This window comes from Cryptomeria japonica, chromosome 10 (genome assembly GCF_030272615.1).
Source record: "Cryptomeria japonica chromosome 10, Sugi_1.0, whole genome shotgun sequence".
NCBI classification, from domain to species: Eukaryota; Viridiplantae; Streptophyta; class Pinopsida; order Cupressales; family Cupressaceae; genus Cryptomeria; species Cryptomeria japonica.
Window position 1 is genome coordinate 277,027,664 of NC_081414.1, and position 25,977 is coordinate 277,053,640.

The 25,977-nt window shown below is 33.4% G+C and overlaps 1 protein-coding gene across 4 annotated transcripts in view; it reads right to left on the bottom strand.

Annotated features, from left to right (window-relative positions):
* Positions 1-11,488: 11,488 nt before the first annotated feature.
* Positions 11,489-25,977, bottom strand: part of LOC131035498 (MADS-box transcription factor 23) — a 101,630-nt gene continuing 87,141 nt past the window's right edge. For 2 of the 4 annotated variants that reach the window (XM_057967205.2, XM_057967204.2), the window contains exons 6-8: positions 12,256-12,297; positions 11,974-12,158; positions 11,489-11,857 (exon numbers count right to left, since the gene is read on the bottom strand). In XM_057967205.2, the coding sequence (XP_057823188.2) occupies positions 11,845-11,857; positions 11,974-12,158; positions 12,256-12,297 (240 nt within the window). In that variant the 3' untranslated portion in view covers positions 11,489-11,844. The remainder of the gene's footprint in view (positions 11,858-11,973; positions 12,159-12,255; positions 12,298-25,977) is intronic. The other 2 variants (XM_057967206.2, XM_057967208.2) reach the window with 2 other exon arrangements.

Consider the following 25,977-nt stretch of genomic DNA (forward strand, 5'->3'; position numbering starts at 1 on the left):
CTTGACATTAGTGCTCTTCACAATTCTATGCAATCTTTTGTTATAACATCTATATGCTTCACTTTCATTAGAATAACCAATAAATATCCCTTCATCACATCTAGGATCAAAATTTCCAATGGAATCATCATTTGATATAGCATTTACTACCAAAGATTCTGAAATACTTAACTATAGGTGTATGGCCAAACCATAACTCATAAGGTGTCTCCTTTGATATGAACTCTGTTGAATGTGTATATCGTTGTTCTCACAGCTTCTCTCCAATAGATATGAGGTAGATTACCTTCCATCATCACAGTTCTACCTGCATCCAAGATAGTTATGTTCTTCCTTTCCACAACTCCATTATGTTGTTGTGTCTGGGGTGCAGATAACTATCTCCTTATCCCATTCTTTTCACAATAACTGTTAAATTCACCGGATGTGAATTCTCCACCCTTATCAGAACTTAAGAATTTAAACTTCAATCCCGTCTCTGTCTCAACTTTAGCTTTAAAGATTTTAAAATTTTCAAATGCTTCAGATTTCTCCCTTAGAAAAGTAACCCACATCATTCTAGAATAGTCATCAATGATTAGCATAAAATATGTATCACCCTAAAAACTTTTGATTCTAGCAAGACCACACAAATCAGTATGAATAAGATCAAGAACATCATTAGATTTGTCTTGTATACTCTTAAAAGAAGTTCTAACTTGCTTTCCAATTTGACATTCCTTACATACCGGATTATAGGGCTTCACAATCTTAGGTATATCTCTAACTATCTTAGTAGAACTGATCTTTACAATGCAATCAGAATTCACATGACACAACCTCTTATGCCATAGAAAACTCTCATCAATTTGCGCAATCAAACATGTCTTCTCACCGAAGTTCAAATGAAAGATGTTACCTTTAGTCTAAGTACCGGTTGCAATCTCCAATCCAGATCTGTTGATAATCTTGCATTTTTCATCCTTGAACTATAACTGAAATCCCTTATCCACCAACTGTCCTACACTCAAAAGATTATGCCTTAAACCTTCAACATAATAAACATTATTAGTCCTTGTGAACATCCACTATCTATCACCCATTCATCCTTTTTTCCAACTTTCGCAGCAAGGGCCTTTTCTTCAGGTATCATATCATCTTCCTTGATAGCCAAGAATACCCATTCATTTCCATTGTCGGATCCACTAGTTGAATCTTGTGTCAGTTCATCATCAGAATCAGTCACACCTTCCTCATCTGCATAGTAGCATGATTTGTCTGTGTTCCTCCTGTACTTATGCATGTTCTGATAATCATGGTTAGGCCTAAAATATCTTCTAGCTCTTTCCTCAAATCTTGAATTCCTTTCAGGACATCTAGAAGCAAAATGACCTTTCTTATTACATGCGAAACATTTAAAAGGTGTTTTTCCTTCATACTTACTTCTTGTCGGACCTTTAGGTACTCTTCTATCAAATAAGGCTTCAATTTTATCAAACTCCTCATCTTCTTTATTCATTTCCTCCAGTTCCTTAGCATATAAGGCTTTCAAATCACTCTTTCCAGTAGATGATGTAGATGCATGAAAAGCAGGTTCAGATTTTACAACTCCAGAAGAACCAAATTCCTCAAGCTCAAAAGCAGATAACTTCCCAACCAAGGTATCCCTATTAACAGAGGTGTTTGCCATTGATCTCAACTCATTAATTGCAGTAGCATTCATCTTATAAGTTGGTGGTAAAGCTCTTAAAACTTTAGAAACTATTTCATCTTCACTCAAAGATCCACCACAACACTGAATTCCCAAAACAATTTCATTAACTCTCTCCATAAAAGTAGTAATCCTTTCATCTTCTTCCATCGTCAGGCTCTCATATCTCGCCCGTAACCATCAAGTTTAGCAATTTTAACAGTAGGGTCACCTTCATTCAAATTCTCCAATTTATCCCATATAGCCTTTGCAGTTCATTTGTCGATTAGTCTCATAACTTGTTGATCAGAAAGTGCACACAAAAGGGCTTCTCTAGCTCTACAATCATTTTTAATGCCCTTATCCAAGCCTGCCAGAGGAGGATTTCCAGATGTTGGATTATGAGGTATATATCCTTTCTCAGTGATCTCCCAAATATCCTTACCAAGATATCTCGAATGAGTCTCCATCCAAATCTTCCATACTCTGTAATTTGTTCCATCAAGCCTACGAATTTCTCTTCAGAAAATAGTTGCAGATGAACTTGATGAACTTGAACTATTAGATGACATAGGATCTTCCTCAAGCAATTAAGCTTCTACATAGAGGACTAGGCTCTTATACCAATTGCTAGACAGCTCAGATAACCGGTGAACAACTGAGAGGGAGGGGGGGGGATGAATCAGTTGTTAATGGATTATAGAACTTTAAGCATTAAAAAATTATTACCGGAATACATAAACCAAATACCGGAATAGCAGATATAAGAGTTAATCACAAATATAATACACAGAACATATACCAACCATCCACAAAAGATACACCAATATTTGTATGTGGAAAACCCAGTAAAGGGAAAAACCATGGTGGCAAGTCTACCCACAGTCAAATAATACTTTTGTAGTAAGTATGTGATTACAATAAGAGGGGCATGCACATGCAGGAAGGCCAACAGCCTAGAGTGCACTGCTCATCACAAAAGAAGCTTCACTAACTACAAAATTAATCCAAACTACAATCCGGAAAGAAGAGTGAACTATAAGAATAACATCTCCTATGCTTGAATACAGTTACAGTTCAGCTCAGTACCAGAGGTCTTAAACCTCTTTCACCAACCCAATTCGATCAGTATGATCAACCAAAACCTCTGCATATGATTACAACCTTATTCGCACATAGATAATCAATGATTACAACCAAAACAGTCGGTGTTCCATCAATGACAAAACATCAATACAACACATAATCAATTCCTCCAATTTGCCAATAGGACCAAGGCACCACGCCCTCATCCCCTCTCAGCACCATGGTGTCAGGCCCTAGTCCTCCCAATTAGGGCCCAAAATTGGGCCCCTTAACAGTCTTAAAATAAGAGCGGGAAACCCATCTTTGTGTGGGCTCATTTCAAAAAATTAGTTTGTTTTTCAACAGACAAGTACAAAAAGAGGTCTACCCCTCTCATTTCATCATCCACACACATGAAATTCAATTCAACATCAAGCATTCAATTTCAAGCAAGCAAGCAATCAATTTTCCTCCAAGCATTAGAGCAGTGATAGAAGCAAGATTCAAGCATTAGAGTTGACATTCATGTTCTATTCTATTGAAGACTTCATAAAACCCTAATTCCATGTGGAGACAAACAAAACTTCACAAGGAGGTATATCATTTATGTTTTCAGTCATCATTAGATATCTCCCTCAAAAGGAGAACATTTATATTACTAAAATTCAATTATCTTTCATTTCTACTTCATCGTTAATTCTAAAACCAAGGTTTAACCTAGGTAAACCCCTACTCCCAACCTATTTCTTTTTCTTCCTATGAGTAGGAAACAAGCACGAAGCTATGATCTTCAAAATAAGCATTATTTATAGTGACGAATTTATCCCCCATTGCAGTGCAAAAGGTTTGGAGGACCAGGGTGACGACCACCATGGTCTTGACATTTTAGGGGCTCTTTCGGGGGACATGTCCAAACCTGCTTACATTTCTCATATCTAGGTTCGTGGCTCAATCTTGCAACTGTAGCTTACGATTTATGCATTTCCACTTCAATTTCTAGCACTTTTACCCTAATTTAAGCAATTCAATTTACAAAAGAGGTTTCATTAATTCATATCATCAAAACCTCAATCCAATTACAATTCTTAGTACTAATCCTTGTCGGTTTGTGACTAGATCTATTGGATTACAACCCTCTTTTGAATGTAATGGTCCCTAAGTCATAAAATTAGTGGTTTCCATCCTTCTTCTTCACTATTACATTTTGGTGAACTTGACTCCTTACACTTGCAATTTTGATTTTTATTTTCAAATCTAAGTGTTTCTACAATTTCAAATTCAAATTTACATTTGCAAGTTTAAATTTTCATGGAATTTTCAAAATTTAGAAATTAAATTCACGCAAATTCTAATTTTTAATTCTAAAATTGAGCTTGTGGGTTGTCTAATTTGGATTTATCATTTTAATTATGATTATTCATTTGATTCAAAATTTAAATTTTCCCTCCTAGATCTCATTTTCAAATTGAATTTTATAAATTTAGTGGTTGAATTTACAAAAACCCTAATTTATAATTCTAAAATTTTCCATGTGGGATGCATAAATTTTCAATTTAATTTTCAGATTTGATGTTTATATGTTACACTATGATCTAGATTCATTTCTCTTTCAAATTCACAAATCAAATTTCTTAATTAATAGGTTAATCAATCATTTTCACAAAACTTTGGTATTGTTTAATCATGATTTTCAAATTCAAATTCAAATTTATTTCCTTTGTACATGAGTTTTACTACTATTAGTCCTACCTATAATATTCTCGTGAGAATAAGTTGGAGAATTAAGGCTTCTCAAGGTTTAATTACTAAGGATATGGAACCTAATTTGGATAACTTGTTTCATGAGAATGTGGGTGGTTCTTCTATTCCAACAATTGATGTCATTTATCCTCATTCTTTGCATAATGCTCATGATGCTCAGGTGAATCACTAAATAGGGTGTCCATTGACCAAATGGAGAATATTGGCAATGAATTTGAAAATCTTCAACAATGGATGAGTCAACAATACCCGAAAATTAAAGTTATCGCATTGATTGAAGGATTAAAATGAATGGTTCAAAGTAATAAAATTGGCGTTGATTTGTTGCATGACCTTTCTCATATTGTTGATACTAAAAACATGCCTTTAAATTTTTTGTTGAAGTCCTTGGTTATACTCAACCTCCTAGTCAAGTTAATCATCCTATTCCTATGACTACTTTTATCATTAATGTCCCTAATTTCACATCCAACATCATGTCTACTTCCACACAAAATATTATTCCTACGCATGTTAGTCAAGGGGGTAACATTGCTAATCAAAATACTTTCATCCCTCATTTTGTGGGTCTTCTATTTGTTACCCAATCACCTCCCATACCTACCTATCATACTGTCCCACCTCCTTATTCTCAACCCCCTCCTTCATTTAACAATGTTACTCCATCCCAATCAAACATGTCCAATTTCAACCCATCTACCGAACCAACCATTACTAGCCTAGCTCAAACTGTGTCATCCTTACAACAACAAATAGATTAAATGAACCAATCAACTTATAATGTACCCACATTTGATGTAGAAATCCCATTATCTAATGATATTGTTTGCCCTGTCCCCTGTAAACATGTGGAAGTCCCTCAATTGGAGCTTTATAATGGAAAAGGTGATCTTACGACAAGTGAAAACATTTCAAACTTTGTGTAGTGATTTTGCCTATGATCAAAGACTTATGGCTAAATTGTTTACTAGAACTTTTAGAGATAAATCTTTGCAATGGTATTATTCTTTACCTCCTTATTATATTACATCATTTCAACAATTAGCTAATGCTTTCATTCAACAATTTCACAATAATATTGGTCCTAAGATTACTTTGACTGATTTAATGCATTATAACTAAGATGTTAAAGACAAAGTGATTGATTTTATTGGTAGATACAAGCATTTGAATACAAATTTTTTATTCTATGTTAGATCAAGATGTTCAAAGAATTTGTATTTCTAATTTGCAAAAAAATATTAAGAATAAGCTTCTATTTTCTAAGTTTACTTCCTTTATGCAGTTGTGTGCAGTACTTCATAATTATCAGCTTCAAGTGACTCAATTTGAATCATCTCCTTCAATGGCTCCAATTGACAAGAATGAAATTTCTCAACATCCTTTTGTGAAGTTTAAACCAAGCAAAGGATACATCAAGTTCAATGACAACAATACCCAAGCAGCAACCGCAACAACAAGTGCGCCTCTTTTATCCAAGTATTTTAGAAAAGAATTTACTCCTCTTAAAGAATATTTGCAAAGCATTATGACACAATTGTTGAAAAAAAATGTGTTGAAACTTCCTCCCATTAAGCCAATTGACGCAACCAAATCTCTACCACCTCATTATAATGTCAAAGCCTTTTGCCAATATCATCGTCAACCCAATTATGATACTGAAAAAGTGTTATTCCCTAAAAAGTAAGATCCAAGACCTTATTGATAACAATAAAATATCTGTAGTTGATGTGAATTACAAAGGAAATAAATCTATAGATCCTCCTAATCAAAATCTCCAAATCTTTACCAATCCTTTGTCTTCTAATTCTACTAATGTTATTGAGTCTGAGCATCTTGACTTTTCTCCTAATGATCTTGGTCTTGAGTCTAATAATGTGGTGAATCTTATTGATAAACCTACACCTCCTAAGGACCTATGCATTACCTTTGATCCTAGTGAGACTATTGAAGCACCTGATGGCCCATTATACATCACCATGAGGATCAAAAACATGCTCTCATGAGGTGTGCTCATTCATCCTGTGTGCATGGTGAATGTACTAACTAAAGAATATATTTATACCTTACAATTGCATCAAGTGACATATGATAAATTTGATGTGATAATTAAGATATTTGATGGTTTCTATTGTCCTACTATTGGCTCTATCACCCTTCCCATTGACGTGGGTACTATATCTTTAGATGTTAATTTTTCTATTATTTCTACATCGAAACAATTTCGTATAAAGTTGGGACACCCTTGGCTCTCTTCCTTGAAAACGATCCCTTCTACTATTCATAAGTGCTTTAAATTCACTCTTGATCTTAAAATTGTAACAATAAATCATAGTATGTACCAACCCACAATAAGACAAGGAGATGTTCATCTTGATTACTTTTGGTCTAAACAATTTGAACCTCTTAAGCCTCGAAATGATGTTCTTTTTCAATCTTACCAAATGTGGAAGAATGAGATGATCCTATCCTTCAGAAAGCCTAGAGATCCTAATCCCAATCCTCTTCTTCATAATAGACCTATTCCTGCTCCTCATGATGGACTCGTTATTTTTCCTACACCTTCTGCTCCTCCTTTATATGTTATGGTTCTGCCTCCTACATCTTACAAAGGAAAGCGCCCGAAATATCCCATCTTTCAGCCTAAAAAACCTTCTCCTTGGCATCCTTCTTTTAAGGAAGATAAGCATATACCTGTTGATCCCAAACTTTCACGACCTTAAGCTAAAACTAAAAGAAACCATTGTGAGAAAGAATATTGACGAAGACGTCGTGCTAGAGCTCGTGAACATTCTTCTCAACCTGTTTCCTCCCTGAAGACTCCAAATGTTGATATGATCCCATTTGTCCAGCCTTCGCCAACCCTAGGGAGGAAGTTAAACTTGAATCTCCAAGCCATAAAATGCTCATAAAAATGATGGTTCATGTTTTATTCCAATTAAAGATCCTACTTTTATTAATCTTGATGAAGAGATGAATAAAAATTATGTTCGTGCTCAACGTTTCTCTCTTTTTCACATCTTGATACTCAAGTTACTTAGTGGAGTCTGTCTTTTGCTTTGTAATTTTCGTATTTTTCTTTTCATGACTCATAGTAAGTGAACCTTGTTGTGCTTGCAGTCGTGGTCCTCTTTCTATTTCTTATTATGTCCCTTTTATCTTGATCTTGAAGTCGTAAGATACCTAAAGTCCACTGGGGGCTTGGCGTGTCTTGCCTCCATAGAATCTTGATGGAAGCCTTTCAATGAGAATCTGTGTACTTTACCAAGAGTGTGCTTAGTCTCATACTCCCGCTAAAGTGGGGGCTAAATGTAGCATCCTTAATTGTACCCCCTTACAATTTTGACCTCATTTGAGCCCTCATCTTGGCATCCACACTCTGAGGCCTAAATATGACCTAAGTATGCTTCTGCTTTGCATATTTATCATCGTTTTCATTAAATACATCATCTCGCCATTAAAATTTGGAGCCTGATTAGGCAGGACAAAGGCGCGATGCCCTAGTCCCCTCTCAAGACCATGGCACCCTGCCCTACTCCTCCCAATTAAAGCCCAAAATTGTACCCCTTAACGGTCTTAAATAAGAGCAGGAAACCCATCTTTGTGTTGGCTCATGTTGAAAAATTAGTTTGTTTTTTTACGGATAAGTATAAAATGTGGTCTACCCCTCTCATTTGATCATTCACACACATGAAATTCAATTCGACATCAAGCAATCAAGCAATCAAGCATTCAAGTTAAAACAAGCAAGCAATCAGTCTTCCTTCAAGGATTAGGGCAACAATAGTCAAGATTCAAGCATTGGAGTTGACATTCATATTCTATGTTATTGGAGACTTCATAAAACCCTAATTCTATGTAGAGACAAAGAAAACTTCACAAAAAGGGATATCATTTATGTTTTCAGTCATCATTCGGCATCTCCCTCAAAAGGAGAATATTTATATTACTGTAATTCAATTATCTTCAATTATCCCTCATTTTTATTTCATGGTTAATTCCAAAATTAAGGTTTGACCTAGGCGAACCCCTATTCCGAACCTATTTCTTTTTCATTATGTGTGCAGGAAATAGGTACAGAGCTACAATCTTCAAAATAAGCATTATTTACAGTGACGAATTGATCCCCCGTTGGAGTGTGAAAAATTTGGAGGACTAGGGCGACCACCACCACGATCCTGACATTTTAGGGGCTCTTTCGGGGAATGGGGCCAAATCTGCTTGCATTGCCCAGATCCAGGTTCATGGCTCAATCTTGCAACTATAGCTTACCATTTATGCCTTTCTACTTCAATTTTCAACACTTTTACCCTAATTTCAGCAATTCAATTTACAAAAGAGGTTTTATTAATTCACATCATCAAAACCCCAGTCGAATCAAAATTCTTAGTCCTAATCCTTCCTGGTTTGTGACTAGATCTATTGGATTACAACCCTCTTTTGAATTCATAAAATTAGTGGTTTTCATCCTTCTTATGGTAGAAACCCTAATTGTTCACCATTACACTTCAATATTATGCAATGAATTCTAAGGAGGAGGATCTTTTCGGGCAGAGTATGGATCTCATCTTAAAAAGAAAAGTTCAGAGGACCAGGGCAACCACCACCACGATTATGACAATTTACGGGCTCTTTCGGGGAATAGGGTCAAATCTGCTTACATTGCCCAGATCCAGGTTTGTGGCTCAATCCTGCAACTGTAGCTTACTGTTTATGCCTTTCTACTTCAATTGCTAGCACTTTTACCCCAATTTCAGTAATTCAATTTACAAAAGAGGTTTTATTAATTCTCATTATCAAAACTCCAATCAAATCATAATTCTTAGTCCTAATCCTTGTTGGTTTGTGACTAGATATATTGGATTACAACCCTCTTTTGAATGTTATGGTCCCTAAGTCATAAAATTAGCATTTTGTGTCATCGTGGAAACCCTAATTGTTCACCATTACACTTCCAATATCATGCAATGAGTTCTAAGAAGGATCTTTTTGGGTCAAGTATGGATCTCATCTTTAAAATCATGGCGTGGTTAGAAAAATGCCCAACTTTATGACAAAGAGACCAAAACAATGAAGAAGACTCAAAGAGGATGATTTCTCCCAAACACCCAGCTTGGAGTAGAGCTTGATAGAATTTGGAAGAGTGTTTCCAATCTCAACAGAAGCACATCTTTGTCATAAACCAACAATTTAATGTTCTCAATGACCCTATATAATCAATTTCTTAACTATGATATTCTATAGTTTTTTATTTATTTTTTTGTGTTACTTATTTCTTTTCGAGAGTTAAATGAATGTTGTTGCATGTTTTCCAATTCTTGAAATTTTTGCTCTGTAAAACTTATATCTTCACTATTTAGAAGGCATCATTGTAGATCTTTTCACTAATTGTATAGGATAGAGGGCCCTTTCAAAATCCTCTCATTTATCAGTATCAAAAATAACAATAATCTAATATAAACAAAGTATTGCCATTAAAATTTAAATCAAAACAAGTAGCATATGCTAAACCAATACATTAACTTTTTAATAGATGGTGATATGCACAAACGTTCTATTAGATGTCCTATAAACCAATAAGAAATCAAAAGTGCCTAAACAAAGCTGCACAATTGAATCCTAAAATTTTGAAAGGAAAAGGATTGGACTTGGCTCGTTTGTGCAAAACCTGCCCTCATATATTCATAAACATAAATATTCACTTAATATATAGAGGTTGTGAACAATGAGAATAGTGAAAACTAAAATATATGCTCCTAACAATTCAAATTCAAATAGTTGTACAAGTATGAAACTCAATATAATTTCATCTGATATAAATAGTTTTATGTACATTCATAATTAAATGAATGTAATGGTCCCTAAGTCATAAAATTAGCAATTTTCATCCTTCTTGTGGTTGAAACCCTAATTGTTCACCATTACACTTCGAATATCATGCAATGAGTTCTAAGAAGGATCTTTTTTCGCCACGTATGGATCTCATCTTTAAAATCATGGCATGGATAGAAAAATGCCCAACTTTATGACAAAGAGACCAAAGCAATGAGGAAGACTCAAAGAGGATAATTTTCTCCCAAACACCCAGCTTGGAGTAGAGCTTGATAGAATTTGGAAGAGTGTTTCCCATCTCAAGAAAAGCACATCTTTGTCATAAACCAACAATTTAGTGTTCTCGATGACCCTATATGATCAATTTTCTTAACTATGATATTCTATAATTTTTTATTTTATTTTTTTGTGTTACTTATTTCTTTTCTAGAGTTATATGAATGTTTCTGCATGTTTTTCAATTCTTGAAATTTTTGCTCAATAAAACTTATTTCTTCACTATTTAGTAGGCATCATTATAGATCTTTTATCTCATTGTATAGGATAGAGGCCCTTTCAAAATCCTCTCATTTATCATTATCAAAAATAACAATAATCTAATATAAACAAAGCTTTTCCATTAAAATTTAAATCATAACGAGTAGTTTTAAAAGGAAAAGGATTGGACTTGGCTAGTTTGTTCAAAACCAGCCCTCATATATTCATGAACATAAATATTCACTTAATATATAGAGGTTGTGAACAATGAGAACAATGAAAAACTAAAATATATGCTAGACTAACAATTCAAATTCAAATAGTTGTACGAGTGTAAAATTCAATGTAATTTTATCTAATATAAATAGTTTTATGTTCATTTATAATTTAATATAAATTAAAAATTAGAATTTTAACTGTGATACATAAAAAGATTAAAATTATGCAATATTATTAATAAAGTGATACATAATTACACATGTTTCTTCTTCTCTAACATTTCTTTCTTAAATTTATACAAAACTATTTCATAAAATTATCTTATAAAAATCAAGTAGAAGTTAAACAAAACATATAATTATAAAATAAAAAAGTACTAATATAAATGAAAAAAAAATAACAATTCTAATTATTTAGAAATAACAAATTATGTGCACAAAATTTCAAAATATGAAACATAGGACCTCATATGAAAGATGGCTAATAGTATTTCTCTACATCCAAGTTAAGGGTTACATATAAATCCTTGAAGGAACTGGCCACTTTGTGTACTTATTCCAATCATTGCTTGAGAGTGCATAAAATTATTACAATGACTTCAAAGAAAACCCAGACACTTCGCACCACGGTCTTAAATATTCAGTTGGAAATTAGAGAGAATGAACTTAGCAGCGGCATTAAAGGGAAACCTAGCAGTGAGTTTTCTTTCAGTGCATCTGATAAATACACATATATTGAGTTCAAGAAAAAGGAATAGAAAATCTGACCAAGAATAAAGTTTACACTTCAATTGCTTAGATTATTAAGTAGCTCACAAAACATCAAATAGACAACCTGAAGATAAACAAACAGAAGGTTAATATATCATTTCATTCATCAATCAACCATTCCCAATAAGTTCAAACAAGCATAACAGAAAGTTCAATATGAAAGATGAATGGCTATCTTACCCTAGTTGCAGGGATGTATCTGAAGCCTCATTGTCTATAATGCTTGCTTTGTGTAGCCTGCTATTGTAAGGATTGCCTATAGTAGATTCAGATGATTGAGGATGATCATGAGTTTCCAAATGCTCAATGAACAAGAGTTCCTCTGCGTTATTATCCTCCACATGACAGGACTGCATTTCATTTAACTGGTCAACATTAAGTATGCTTTAACATTAACGCTTTATATGAAGTGGAGTTCAATAAAGAAAACTGAAATGCCCATTGAAAAATGGCGCTACCTACCTGTAGGTGGAGTCTAGCATTTTCCTCCAAATATTGGATTCCCTGCTTACAAAATGTGTTGGAGAAATTAAGATTTATATATATTAATTTAATTTTTTTTTTAAATTTAATAGATTATTGATTGGAACTCATGTTTTAATTATAGTTTTAGAAGGTTTGGGAATGCAGTGTTTTATAAACATTTTTCTAATATATTGTAAAATCGAAAAAAAATTTAATATTCAATTTATGTTTAGTGTTCACTGTACAAAACATCAACTTTTTTTTATTTCATGAAAACATGCAAAACACCAACATTTTAAATTCATGAGAACACCGACTTTGAGTTACTCCTAAGACTATCAACTGTAACATAAGACTCAACCTAAAAACACTATTTCATTTTGAAATTTGAAAGCGTTATAAACACATGCTTGCTCTACAACAAAGCACAACTACCGTTGTGATTGTGAATTTAGATGTCTATTGAAAATGTGGAAGCAATGCATGTCTACAGCGAGAATGGTGTGAACACTCTTTGAACTAGTGAAGAACTTCAAAATATTGCCCGACCATGCAAGTTTTCTTTGTACTTTTTCAAAAAAAATGAGGAGACTATTCAAGTAAATACTTGAATGGCATAAGGCATTCGTATTGTGGAAAATGCCTGTAACTAATCATTACATGTGCATCCTGCTGAGTACCTTGGAGAACCTCCTAAGTCTTTTTAACCATAGCAGAGCTGCATCCCATGGCATAAGAAATTGTTCTCACAAAATCGATTGTTGTTGTATGGCTAATACACACCGCCTCTAATTTGAGATTCATATAAGCGAGTGTAAAGAGCCGTCGCAACACCCACATGTGACCATTTCTGGTCTTCCAGAATGATTACATGGACTAAGAGAGGTGTGTAAGGCATACTCCTAAGTTATGGATGAAAATTTTATTCTATTTTTAATTTCTTAAAAGTCATACTTAAATAGAATGAATAAATTAAAATCTAAAATATTATATATAGTCATTAACTCGACCTTATAAATTAGATGATAAAAACATAATTCACACCATTCATCTTCTCACAATTGAAAAAAAACTAACAAATCAAAATAGCATGTTCTCTTCTTTCAATCAAACCAAACAAAAAAAAAAAAGATTTTCAAAACTTAATAAAATATATTGATAGTTCTTAAAAACAGGGCATCTGGATTCTCATTCAAACTAGAACATGAGCAGCAGACATCCTTATCTATCAGAACCTGCCAACAGTAGTAATTTTTTTTTTAACTAAAAGAAGGATAAAAATTTATTCAATCACAAAAGAGATACAAACAGAAAGACGAAAAGAAAGAACTAGAGAGCCCTATCATTGTCCACTAGCTGATCTAACCTAAGAACCATATCAGAAAGCAATTGCCCCCTATCCACTATATTCATCTGATCCAAGGCCCATTTGACCAAACCAAAGAAACAAAGATCGCGAAAAAATCGCGATTATTGAGGAATAATCGCCGATCGGGATGTTTGACGATATTTTTCCCTGTTAAAATCGCGATTTTTTAAAATAAATGCTTGACTCACGATTTTGACTGGTTTTTTACTCGATTTGCTTACGATTAAACACGATTTCAACTTGTTTCTTCTTAAGGTTAAAATCTACCCATGATTTTAATGTTTTTAACAGATTTCATTGGCATATTTTATGAATTTGGAGGGTTCTTTTTAGCGCCGCGAAGTAAGGTTTACGCCTCTGTATAAAAACACGACTTCAACCCATAAGAAAAGTCAATAGAATAGTGATATACGTCATGAAGTAGGCTTTTGACAGGGCAAATGTAATTAACAGAATGGTCCAAGATTGATTTTCACGAAAAAACCTATTTTCTAAAGTTAAATGGTATATTAGGGGAAAATTTATAAATTGGTTCTTAAAGTATTTTTGATTTGTTTTAAAAGCTATTATTAATATTTATTTACTGGTAATAGTAATTGATGTTTGTTTTATATATAAAATATATATTAATAAATTTTAAATAAGATAAAAAAAATTAATTGATATTAATTATTGATTTAAAAAATTATTTTATTTTATTTTGTTAGGAGTTATTTATCAAGAGTTATTTTATTTTTATTGTAGAATTGTTTTATTATTTCTAGATGTTTTTTTAATTAACCTATTCAGACAATTACACTTCAAGCTTGTCATTAAAGAAAACATCTAGAAATAATAAAACAATTCTACAACAAAAATAAAATAACTCTTGATAAATAACTCCTAACTAAATAAAATCATAAAATTAACATTTTATAATAAATAAAAATATATTAATTTGAAATTTTTATTTTTTTTGGTTCTATAAAAAGAATATAGAGTATGTAAAGAGTAAATAACTCCTAACTAAATAAAATCATAAAATTAACATTTTATAATAAATAAAAATATATTAATTTGAAATTTTTATTTTTTTCGGTTCTATAAAAAGAATATAGAGTATGTAAAAATATTTTGTTTTGTTTATCATAATGATTTTACAAGTGTAGTTTTATGAAATAAATTAGTTCTAAAATAAAATAAAATAGCTTTGTATTTTTCTAAACTATTTAATTACCTATTTATTTTTATAGATATGATATAAGCTTTGTATCTTTTTAAAATGACTCCAAAAAAACTAAAATTTAAAATATTTATTAATATTTACAAAATTAAGATACATTATATTTTTAGTTAAAATTAATTTTTCATATTTTTTAAAAATTCAAAATATTACAACATTATAAATAAATAAATAATATACATAAAATAAAATAAGAATCAAATATTTCTAAGTAAAATAAAAAATTTAGAAACTTACATACATCTATGTAAAATATGAATTGTTTTATTTTATTTTAAAATTATTTAAATAGTTAATTATATTATTTATTTTAGTTTTATTCAAAACTATTTTATGAGAATTTAATTTATTTCAAAATTAATTATATACATACATGTTCACAAATAAATAAAATAAATAATATACATAAAATAAAATAAGATTAAAATATTTCTAAGTAAAATAAAACTTTTAGAAACTTATATACATCTATGCAAAATATGAATTGTTTTATTTTACTATAAAAAAAATTTTATTGGTAATGGGCCGAAACGGATAAGATGTACATACCCTACCCCCTTGTTGGATTTGAACTTGTGACCTCTATTTCAAGAGCATAAGTTTTCCACCACTAGGACAACTCAAGCTATAATTTATTCTATTCAAAACTATTTTATGGGAATTTAATTTATTTCAAAAGTATATATATATATATATATATATATATACACACACACACACACACACACATATATGTATATACATACCTATAGAGACACACACTTATATACCAGTCTTATCCATATTAGAGAGTCTTGAAACGGATACTCTTGTACACATATTCTTGACCATGTAATTTTGCAATCCATGTGTTGAAGTCTATTTTTTGTTTGCTTACAATATCTCTATGCTATGGAAATGTCCTTAAATATTACAAAAAATACTTTTCAATTATTTTCCTCTAATTCTTAACGGCTTTTTGTAAATCCAATTTTTTCCCCATTTTTTCACGACTTTTTCCTGAATTTTTCAAAAAATCTTATACTTTTGATTTGCCGATTAATTCCCCAAATGATTAATGCTACTATGGGCCAAACAGTCAACAATTTTGATCTTGAAATATTTTGAGAGATTTTAACAAAGTTTAGGGTCCAAATATTTGGATAGAATAGCTCTAGCTTCTCCCAAATTTGTGAGCCCCTGACAACTTCAACGCTTCCATTTTTATTTCTTCCATACCTCAACATGGTTCATGCAAGTTTAGATCAGTAATTCCAGTCGAGTTCGTCCTTCCTTTCATCATTGGGGAGTTCTATAAATTGAAGCAAGCATAGTTGGCAGATTGGAGCTCAGTAAAAACTCAAACAAAAATTAAGCAGATTCAAAATTTGTGACTCGTCAAAAATTTGACAAAAACTCAACAAAATTCAATGACAAAATGTATTCAATGAGTATAAAAAATGTTTCTATTAGATTTGAATCATTTGAATACAAATTGAGTACAAAATCATATCATCATGTGGAATCCTGATACAATAGTTTGGTAGATGCTTTATGAATTGACAATGATTGCCTCTAAAAATTATCATCATAATTCATAAATTGCATATCACAACATTTTACATCTTTCTTTTCCCTAGTCTAGTGAAAACTCAAGGAGAGGTTCTAATCCTTGCACTCTCATTGCAACACCTCACTTGGCATTTAAGGTTGTGTTTGTGGCTCCAACTTGACCTCCATCCCGCTACTAGAAAGCAATGGCTCCACTGCCTTTGCATTTTGGTCTCCACTCCCAAACCCTCTCATTTTAATCAAATTTATTATAATGATGAGGGATCCCAATAACATGTTCCAGTTTAGTAGTGAAGACTCAAATGGGTCTGAGCAATAGTGCCACCCATGGAGGTCTAGGAGAAGCACCCTAACAAGGTTGAGGGGTAATGCCCCTCATGGGGGTCTAGGGGCAACACCCTTATAGCATTATAAAGTGTTACCACTTAGAATTTCACACTTGGTTTAGCATTAGTAAACTTGGTCACATCCTCTTGTACTTGGCCCTTTGAACCACCAAAAAGGACAGGACTCTAGTGCCCGACACTAGTGTCCCACTAATTTGGATGCAAATTCCAAGGTTCAAATGTCGACTTCAAGCCCTTGACAAATATGACCTTGTTGTTAGCCTAAACTCAAAAGATTATTTTTGGAAAGGTGTTGGTTGTATATAAATGTGAGTGCCTTCCCCATTACAAAGCCTAACTATCTAGAAGAACATTAGCATGATCATTCATCATATCAAGCTATCAAGAGAGTCATTGTTAAGCATATTGCGATCTACAATCTCATTTCAGCTAACTAATTATTTCTTATCTATTTTTATTATCATGCTCAATACTAACGACTGGAGGACTTAATCACCACCTTGGGATCCAAGCAAAGGCTTCACAACTAAGGTGTAACTATCATATCAATATTCATATTACTGCATGCGATTGTTATCATCATCATTGTTGTTGTTGAGGTGGGAACACCAACATGTGGTTTGACTAAGGAAAGCCCCAACCTTTTCCCCTCTTTTGTGTGTGCAAATGCAGATCCAAAGGATTCTAATCACGACAATGACATAGACGAACAGAGCAGCTTACGATAGACAATTCTGAACTTTGAACAGTGCAAAACCTTAGGACTATAGTGCCCAGTGCTAATATTCTCTTTTTTACTTTATATATTAAGGAAAGTTGCTTACATCTCTTATTAGACTGCTCCAACTCAACTCCCATTTATACAACTTGAAGACACTAGCACCGACCGGTAGAGTAATCCCCAATCAGCATCTGCTTTTAGCACCAAGTTCCTCTCTACATCTCATTTCTAGATATGTCTTCTAATATTGTACTTTTGTTTTGTATCTTTTGTATTAAGTCAAACTTATTCAATTTAGCCTTCTTTATCCTAGTTCATTGCACAAACTCAACCAACCCCTATCACATACAATAGCAACAGGGGTGGGATTCATGACAACTTGGCTCTTCCTTGTGGACAGCAAGCCAAGTCCACTCACATCTCCAATGTTGTATGGGGGAAGGATTGACCTAGGTTAATACAAATCTTAGTCTAGAATCTCTTTTCTCATACATCAACCCTCGACAAGGTCAACGGGCAACACCCCTACCACCAAGCCTAAATTAAGGCCTTTGAAACCACATAAAAACTTCCATGTCACACACCATTTTCCCAAATTTATCACTTAGTAGAGATATTAGGCCTTTGACACATTTTTGTGAAGAATATTTACTCTTCAAGTGCTATGTGAAGTGTGAGCGGCATTCATGCATTTATAAAGCAAAAATTTAACTTTTTTTACTTATTTTTACTTATTTTTCACTTTTTTTGTTGGGTTGTTGGGGAGGAGGTTGTTGTACATGTAGGCTTGGTAAAGGATTTTGAGGTGGATCCCTTTCTTGAAAATGGTGATTTTGAAGCTTCAAGTTCTCTAGACCCGCTTTATGGTATGAATTTATATATTCTTGATGTATACCTACAATTCGATCATTCTAATTTGGTTGTTGAGGAGAATGTTGGGAGGTTTGTTGCTCCTAATGTTGTTTCATGTAGGGTTTCTTTCACTGTGTAGTTGGAGGGTGGGTCCTCTCTTAAGTTTACAAGTTTCTAACCTAGTCCTAGATATAGATTCTATCACCTTGGTCAATCCTAGCTCTCTTCTAATGATTTAGGATGTTGTTGACAAAGTTGTTCCTAGCATGGAGTTTACCATTATTAGAAGATTCTCATTATCTCATCCAAAAATTGATGTTGTTCAAAATTAAGCTCTAAAAGAATGGTGTGAAACTATTCAGGTGGTTGTCAAGGCCAATGGTTTTCTCTTATTAACTTTCTACTCCCTTGAGGATAACACTAGAATTCTTCAAGGAGGTCCCCGATTCCTTTGTAAAATTATTTTTTCCTTGAAAAAATGAACTACTGATTTTGATGGAGCCATGGAAAGATTTAATTGTGTCTCAATTTGGGTTAGGCTTCAAGAACCTCCTCTGGAATATTGAGCCAAAGAGATCATACAAGGAATTCCCAATCTCTTGGTCAACTTTTATTAATTGATAAAGTCACCAAACCTAACAAACATTTTGTTTTTGCTATATTTCATGAGTGTTATATTAACACTACACAACTAAATGTCATAAAAAATAGGACACACTCCATTAATGCATGCATGCAACCTCTAACAAAATGATGCTTTTAGATGCTCTAAGATACGAAACATTCTAAAGATATCTTATAAGAGAACCTTCTGACTATAGTTGGTGCTCTCACATATGCACAAGAAACTTGATATATACATTTAAGCCCTCCTTAAGAGGTCCAAAATGTTTATAAGGAGGTTGCCATCAAAAAGAACCTCGACCTTATAATAAGAAGGATATGTTATTATATGCCTATTGGTGGCTAGTTGGACTTCAAATTTAAAGAAGCAACAGACTTCCTTAATATGTATAACTTCATAGTCAACTCCACAAATCATCTTGTTCCTATCTTGATACCTATGCCCCACTCATTCTTAATATGGTTCCGCCATTGCTCTTCTATTCTCATGGTTTTATTTGGTTGTACAACTACACTTCACAACTTTCATACCCTAGTGGTTTTGTTCCACTCACATTGCTAGATTTAGCTCCAAACATACTCTGTTTTTCCTTATGGTCTCTTTTGGCTCTATACCCACACATAACCATGTTACTACTTTGATTACTTTGCTCCATTCATTGTCATAGTTATGTCTCCTAACATACCCCTTTCCACCTCTGGTTTCCTATTTTGATCAATACCCACATTTATCAATGAGTTTTTATGTCCTCAAAAAACTTATAGTTATTCTTTAATGATTATAATTTAGAACTAGATATATAGAATAAAATACTTCCTAAATTTGAGACAAACTTCTCAATCACATACTTACAAAGAATATCCCACACTCTCAATTTATTTGAACATCAATACTGCAATAATCACTTCTATGATATTCTTTCATGTATTATCAAAAATAGAGTTTAAATGGTCAAATATTTGAAAACCTAACCTTCAACATCTTTTTACAAAATTAATATTAAAAAAATGAAATTATCACAATTTAAGATTAAAATGCATTACAAACTAACAACTTCATAATAAATAGTTTAAATTATATAAAAGGATCAAAACATTATCTAACACTCGCCTTTAAAATGTCATAAAGCCAAAATAAACCAAAAAAAATACAAAAGAAATTTTCATTTAAACAAATATTGAAACCTATGGAAATCAAATATCTCTTGACTAAAATGCACACTCCTAATGATTCTTGAGATCAACTATACCTAAACATGTAGAAGGGCCATGTGAAAAAATTGTCACCAAAACCCCCAAATATGAATGTCATGCTTATGCTTACAACTCCGAGCCTTTCACCTTAGAGCATATTAACTTGGCTACTTTTTATCTCTTAAAATTTAACATCAAAATAGATACAATTGCCTTCCACTTTAGGGTCACCAACCAATGATGGTACTTAACTAAATTTATAATTTATTTTTTTAATTGATCTAGTTAGATTCAACACTTGTAGGTATAAGTTATCTTTGAGCAATAAGTTTCATAGACAAAGCAAATGCTCAAAAAAGAAATATTTTATACCCCTTTAAAAATCACTTCTATGTGGCCATGCTCCTCAACTTCTATTATGGTCATTTTTTCAACCATGGATTCTATTCCATCATAAATTTCATGTAAAGATAGACGATTTGTATCAACATACATAATTATGCTAATAATGGGTTAAGTAAAACTCAAAACATATTCAACACAAGCCCATCACTTGTCATCTATAATCAATACTTTTCTTTTTGAAGTTCTCTATGTAATTGACTACCTCCATACATTCCAAAGAGTATTATGGCCATAGCACTCAATGCATCTCACAACTTCACAAGTTACCTTAAGATGATTGTGTGATGCAAATCAAGTCTTGATAACCTAAATTGACATTAAAAAATAAATTAATTAATTAATTATTAAAAGGTATATGTTAAAGAATAACACTTGATATTTTAAAAAAATAACTAAAAAATAAATTTTAAATTATCTTCAAGATGTCTTATAACATATGATGATTAGTCACCACCTCCCCCCCTGACATTGGTAGGTTGACATTGAATTTCGACGACTCTTCTATAGGTAACCTGGGTTAGGCAGGTGGAGGTGGGGTCATACTTGACCCAAGGGGCAACATGGTCCTAGCCTATGTGGCTACACTTGGGATGCAAACCCCAAGCATTGTGAATGTGGCAATTGTTTATTATGGCATAGTTGCAAGAGATAGAGGGTATGAATGAATCATTATTGAAGGTGATTCAAAGAACACTATTTTAATTCTCAAAAGTGACGCCAAACCTGATTGGAAATGTGAACACCTCATCGCCAAGTGTCTTGACCTCCTCCCTAGGCTTGGCCATGTAAGACTCACTCATACATGAAGAGAGGGAAATAAAGTAGTGGCCAGGATGGCTTTTGTGGGCCCGTTTTCCAATCATATGAAAATATGGATGGATTTGCACTAACTTTCTAATGTGGTTCATACCACTATCCATGCTGACATAAGGCCTAATGATGTAGATTAATCCTAAGATTGCCCTTTATTTCTTGCCATAGCCACCCTTTCCGCCAATCATTTAATATTTAGGTGGAAAACATTTAATTTTGGCTTTAGTTGCACCTTCCCCAATTTCAACCCATGTTGTCCCTTTTATACTACTGGTATTCGAATTCCCTCTCTAGTTTTCATGTTTGGTCTCACTATGTTAGCTATAGGGGTTTACCTCATTCAAAATAAGCAAAATAATTGCAATGATTTCAAAAATAATACTAAGTTGTGGCCAAAAGTGTTAAAGGGCAACCTTGCGAACTATGTGGAAGGGATGTAGGGTTTTTACCCAACCCTCTCTAAAAAATTGCCAAAATGTGGGAGAAGCGTGAGGTGAAAATTGGGGGAGTGGCCTTTACGGTCTTTGTAAAAACTATTGTTGTTATTCCTGGGTTACCTCTAGAGGGAGTGACTTTTCCAAAAAACGGAAGGGGTCCTACAAAGAAGAATTCAAGAGATTCTTTAAGCCAGGAGAAGGGTCTCAAGACTACAAGGTGGGTTACCTCTAGAGGGAGTGACTTTTCCAAAAAACGGAAGGGGTCCTACAAAGATGAATTCAAGAGATTCTTTAAGCTAGGAGAAGGGTATCAAGACTACAAGGTGGGTATAACAAAGAAGACCTTCATGGGGTTTGGAAGGATGTGGTATTCATTCTTATAAGTACTTCATGATGGATGGTAGATTCAAAAGATTCCACACGCAACTCTTTCCCATTCTGAATCATTTAAGGTATGGTATCGAAATGAATTTCCCATTCTAGGTTTTTTCCTCTTTATCACAATCGGTTACTAGGGTTGAACTTAAGAATTCCCTCCCCCTCCACCAAGACGTAATCCTGACGCTCTAAAATTTTCACTTTGCTTTGACCTCGTCTAGTGGGACCCCTTTGATTTCCCCCGGTCCCCAACCGGATTCTAAATTGGTTGTGGAGCTTTTTGGTGCTCCTATTTTGAAACTAGACCCCTATTTGACTTCCTCATCCAAGACCAAACTTGTCCAGGTACCTAATTCAACCCTATTCGTGGTGCTAAACAGAAAAATACTCATGCCCCCCTTCTAAGGATGTTGAGTTGGTGGATTCTGAAGAGGATGTGGATTCAGAGGATTTTGATTCCTCCTCGACCATGTGTTCTAACTGGTCTCCTGTTGGTTTTGAGGAGAAATCCCCATTTACCCCCCCCCCCCCCCCCCGTTGAGTCCTCTTCATCGATCCATGGTGTTTCTACCCCCAATCCCACCTCCTCTGCTTTGGCTAAGAAAGTGTCTAGGTTGGCTGAAGCGGTTGAACAATATGATGTGATCACATGTTGACTCCTCTCACAGTTGAGTGTGACCAAAAAGAAGATAAACAGGTTTGAAGCAGTGGTTGAAGTTGAGACTCGTGGAAACAGTTGGGCATCGGATGATAAGGACGAGAGGGTTTGAAAGGTCGCCAATGATATGGCTAGGAAATTGGAAAAATAGGAGATTGTTGAGGAAAAGCTCAAGCACCTTAATGAAAAAAATTTCACTGAGGGATGAGAGGAGAGATGTGGTTGAGCTAAAGGAAAATCATGAGACTATGAAAAGAAAGGTCAAGGAAATGACTGCTCTAAGTCAAGAAATGGCAATGAAGAATACAACCTCTCTACATGCTATACAGGAGGAGATAGAATGAAGAAAGGTGAAAAGGAAGAGACACTGGAGTCTCCTTATGCGGCAAGGGATCCCCTCACCTCTATTGTCAAGGCTACTCCTGATTCAGTCACTTTGGCCTTTGGGAAAGATTCTAACAAAAAACTATCTTTTTCTAATAAAGTCAAAGTTATGTGTCATGAATGGCAAGATGATAATGACCCTGCTTAGTAGACCATTCCTTTGTGTCTTTGGTGAGTGGTTGGATGTTGTTTACTTTTTATTTCTATGTTTAGTGGTTCTATCTTGGTGATCTGTTGGGTTTTAGCATGTTTTATTCTTTAATGTTTTTGGTTTGGCGTGCACTCCTCATGCACCCCAGGTAGTTGCGCTTTAGCTGATATGCAAAGGTTTGGGCCTATCCTACTTGAATTAATTAGAACATATGATGATTAGTCACAAACATATAAATATTCTTAGCTTTCTTGTATAAGTCTTTGATCCACTTGATAATTATGTCAATCTTTACAATATCAAGTTGAGTGAGTCGACATCACATGGTATCCACAATTATGTTCATACGCACCCTACACTATAGAGCTATCTACCCTACAATTTTAGTGTTTTCCATTATGACTTGGACACTATTTATATATAAGGCCTACCATTTCAATAGATTGTATTAAAATATTGGCAATAGAAGTTGCATTATCTATTGCCTTCAAAATTATCAACCCTTTAGGGTACACTAATGGCATTGATCAGTTGTCTGTTTTTATAATCATTCCATCCTTAAAAAAAGGATACACATGTTTTCCGTCATGTATCCTTGATTTTTCTCAATGATGCCTCTATGAAAGCTTTCTCCTAAGCTGACAAGGTGTTGCAAACCTTTTCATACCTAAAACTAATATAATATGAGCATCACTATATTTTACCATTATGGGGATCTAACAACGTTAAAAGAAAAACCATTGTCATAAATGCAACAATAAATACTCATCTAAACACTCCCTTTCTTCATTCTTGAATGCCTTTTCTAAAGATCCACTTTTACATGAAAGAAAGAAGATGTTCTTTTCTCAAAAAAATGCTAGCAATACCATGAAAGGATGTGGATTAGCCGGTTGTGATAAGCCACTATTAGGTTTTTACAATCCTATCTTTGTAAAAGGGTGTGCCCTTTCCTTTGATCTATTACTTACCATGTTAGCATCCTATTGTTCTATAATTTGTTGCTTTGGAAACCCTTTCTTATTCAGTTCATGAAAATTTATATTCTAGAGCCAAAAATAACACACAAATGAGCTTTCCCTCGACTATATGAGCTCTTATACTCATTCCGACATTGGCTACGAAACCATCGATGACTCCCACCACCAAGAAGTTGTTCAATCATTGTCATGTATTAAATAGAGGTGACATGCATCAAATTTAAATGACCTCTACAATATGGTCAACTAAACTAGAACTATTAGTCATTCTTAGAATAGTAGGGGCTCTCCCAACTGGGGGGCTAGTCTCTCTTTCTCGTTGCAGCCCCACCCAATTGTATGAACATAACAAACAAACGAACAAAAAAATTAATAAACAAGTGTTTTTTAAAAAATCAGAACTCTAAAAAAAACTTGTTAAAAACTGAAAAAAAAATTCCTCGATACTTGAAAAAAGATTAAAAGATGCAGTCATCTTTGATAGATAAATCTTTCCCTTGTACTTCTTTCTCGCTCTTGGTGTAAATTTCTCTCTTGTAGCCCTAACCATTGAAGGAAAATGCAACAACTTTGAAAAACCAACAATGGCAACTTGGAGCAAGAGATATTTTTTTGGTCCATTATGTTTGTGAAATGAAATAAAATAACCCATATACCCCCACTTTAAGAAAAAAATTAGGTTTTTGAGGCTCTTTGATCTTAAAAATTATCAAAAAGTGTTCTTTTTGTTTTTGGGGCCATCAGGTTATGGGCCCCCTTTTGTTCACTTGGTTTCGGCCCAAGATTGCCCAAGGTGCCTATGACAAACCTTGGGCAAGCCGAGAGTTGTTCCAACCCTGAGAAGACCAATACAAGTACCAGGGAGTTTTGAGAGATCCTTCCAACATAGGAGTTAGATTATTATTATCTAGTATTAAGGTGACATTTTTCACACCTCCATGGTAGTTTATATTAAAGTAAACTAAAATCAAAATATTCTCTGTATTTTATTTTTAAATACAAGGGAGGTATCATTCTAGGGTTTTGTTAATTATATATTTATATTTTTTCAATATCTACTCCTTAAGTAGTTATATTTTACTTTGTAAATATATTTATTTGAGAAAAAGCCTTATAAATTGATTTTAGAGTTAGGATAATAGGTTTCGTATCTCCTTTTAACATGCTAAAACTATTGGAGAGTCTGATTTGGATAATAAGGACAACTCTCTTCTTTACGACTACTAGCAACAATATTCTAAAACATCATTCATTGTTTGTACCTATAAGGATTTATCAATCCTTGTGTTTGTGTGAAAGGTGTTATAACTTAAACTCTTCTTAATTCTAACAGCAATCAAACTTTAATAATTATCACCAGGAAAATTATATGCATGTTCAAATATTTAGTTTTCTTTCTAACTCAAAAAATGTGTTGATCTTATATATGAGGTTTAAATATTAGAAGTAACATCATACTTCCTACTATCCAATTCAATCCCCTTAACTCCAGCTGCCCTTTTAAAAAGTTTATTGTATGTGTTAGCCTTTTGACATAATTGTCAATGAAGCTCAATATCTTTTGAGTGACAATAATGGTCTTCATCCATAGCACTTGTTCCTTTATCATCTTCTTCAACTCCTTATTTTTCAC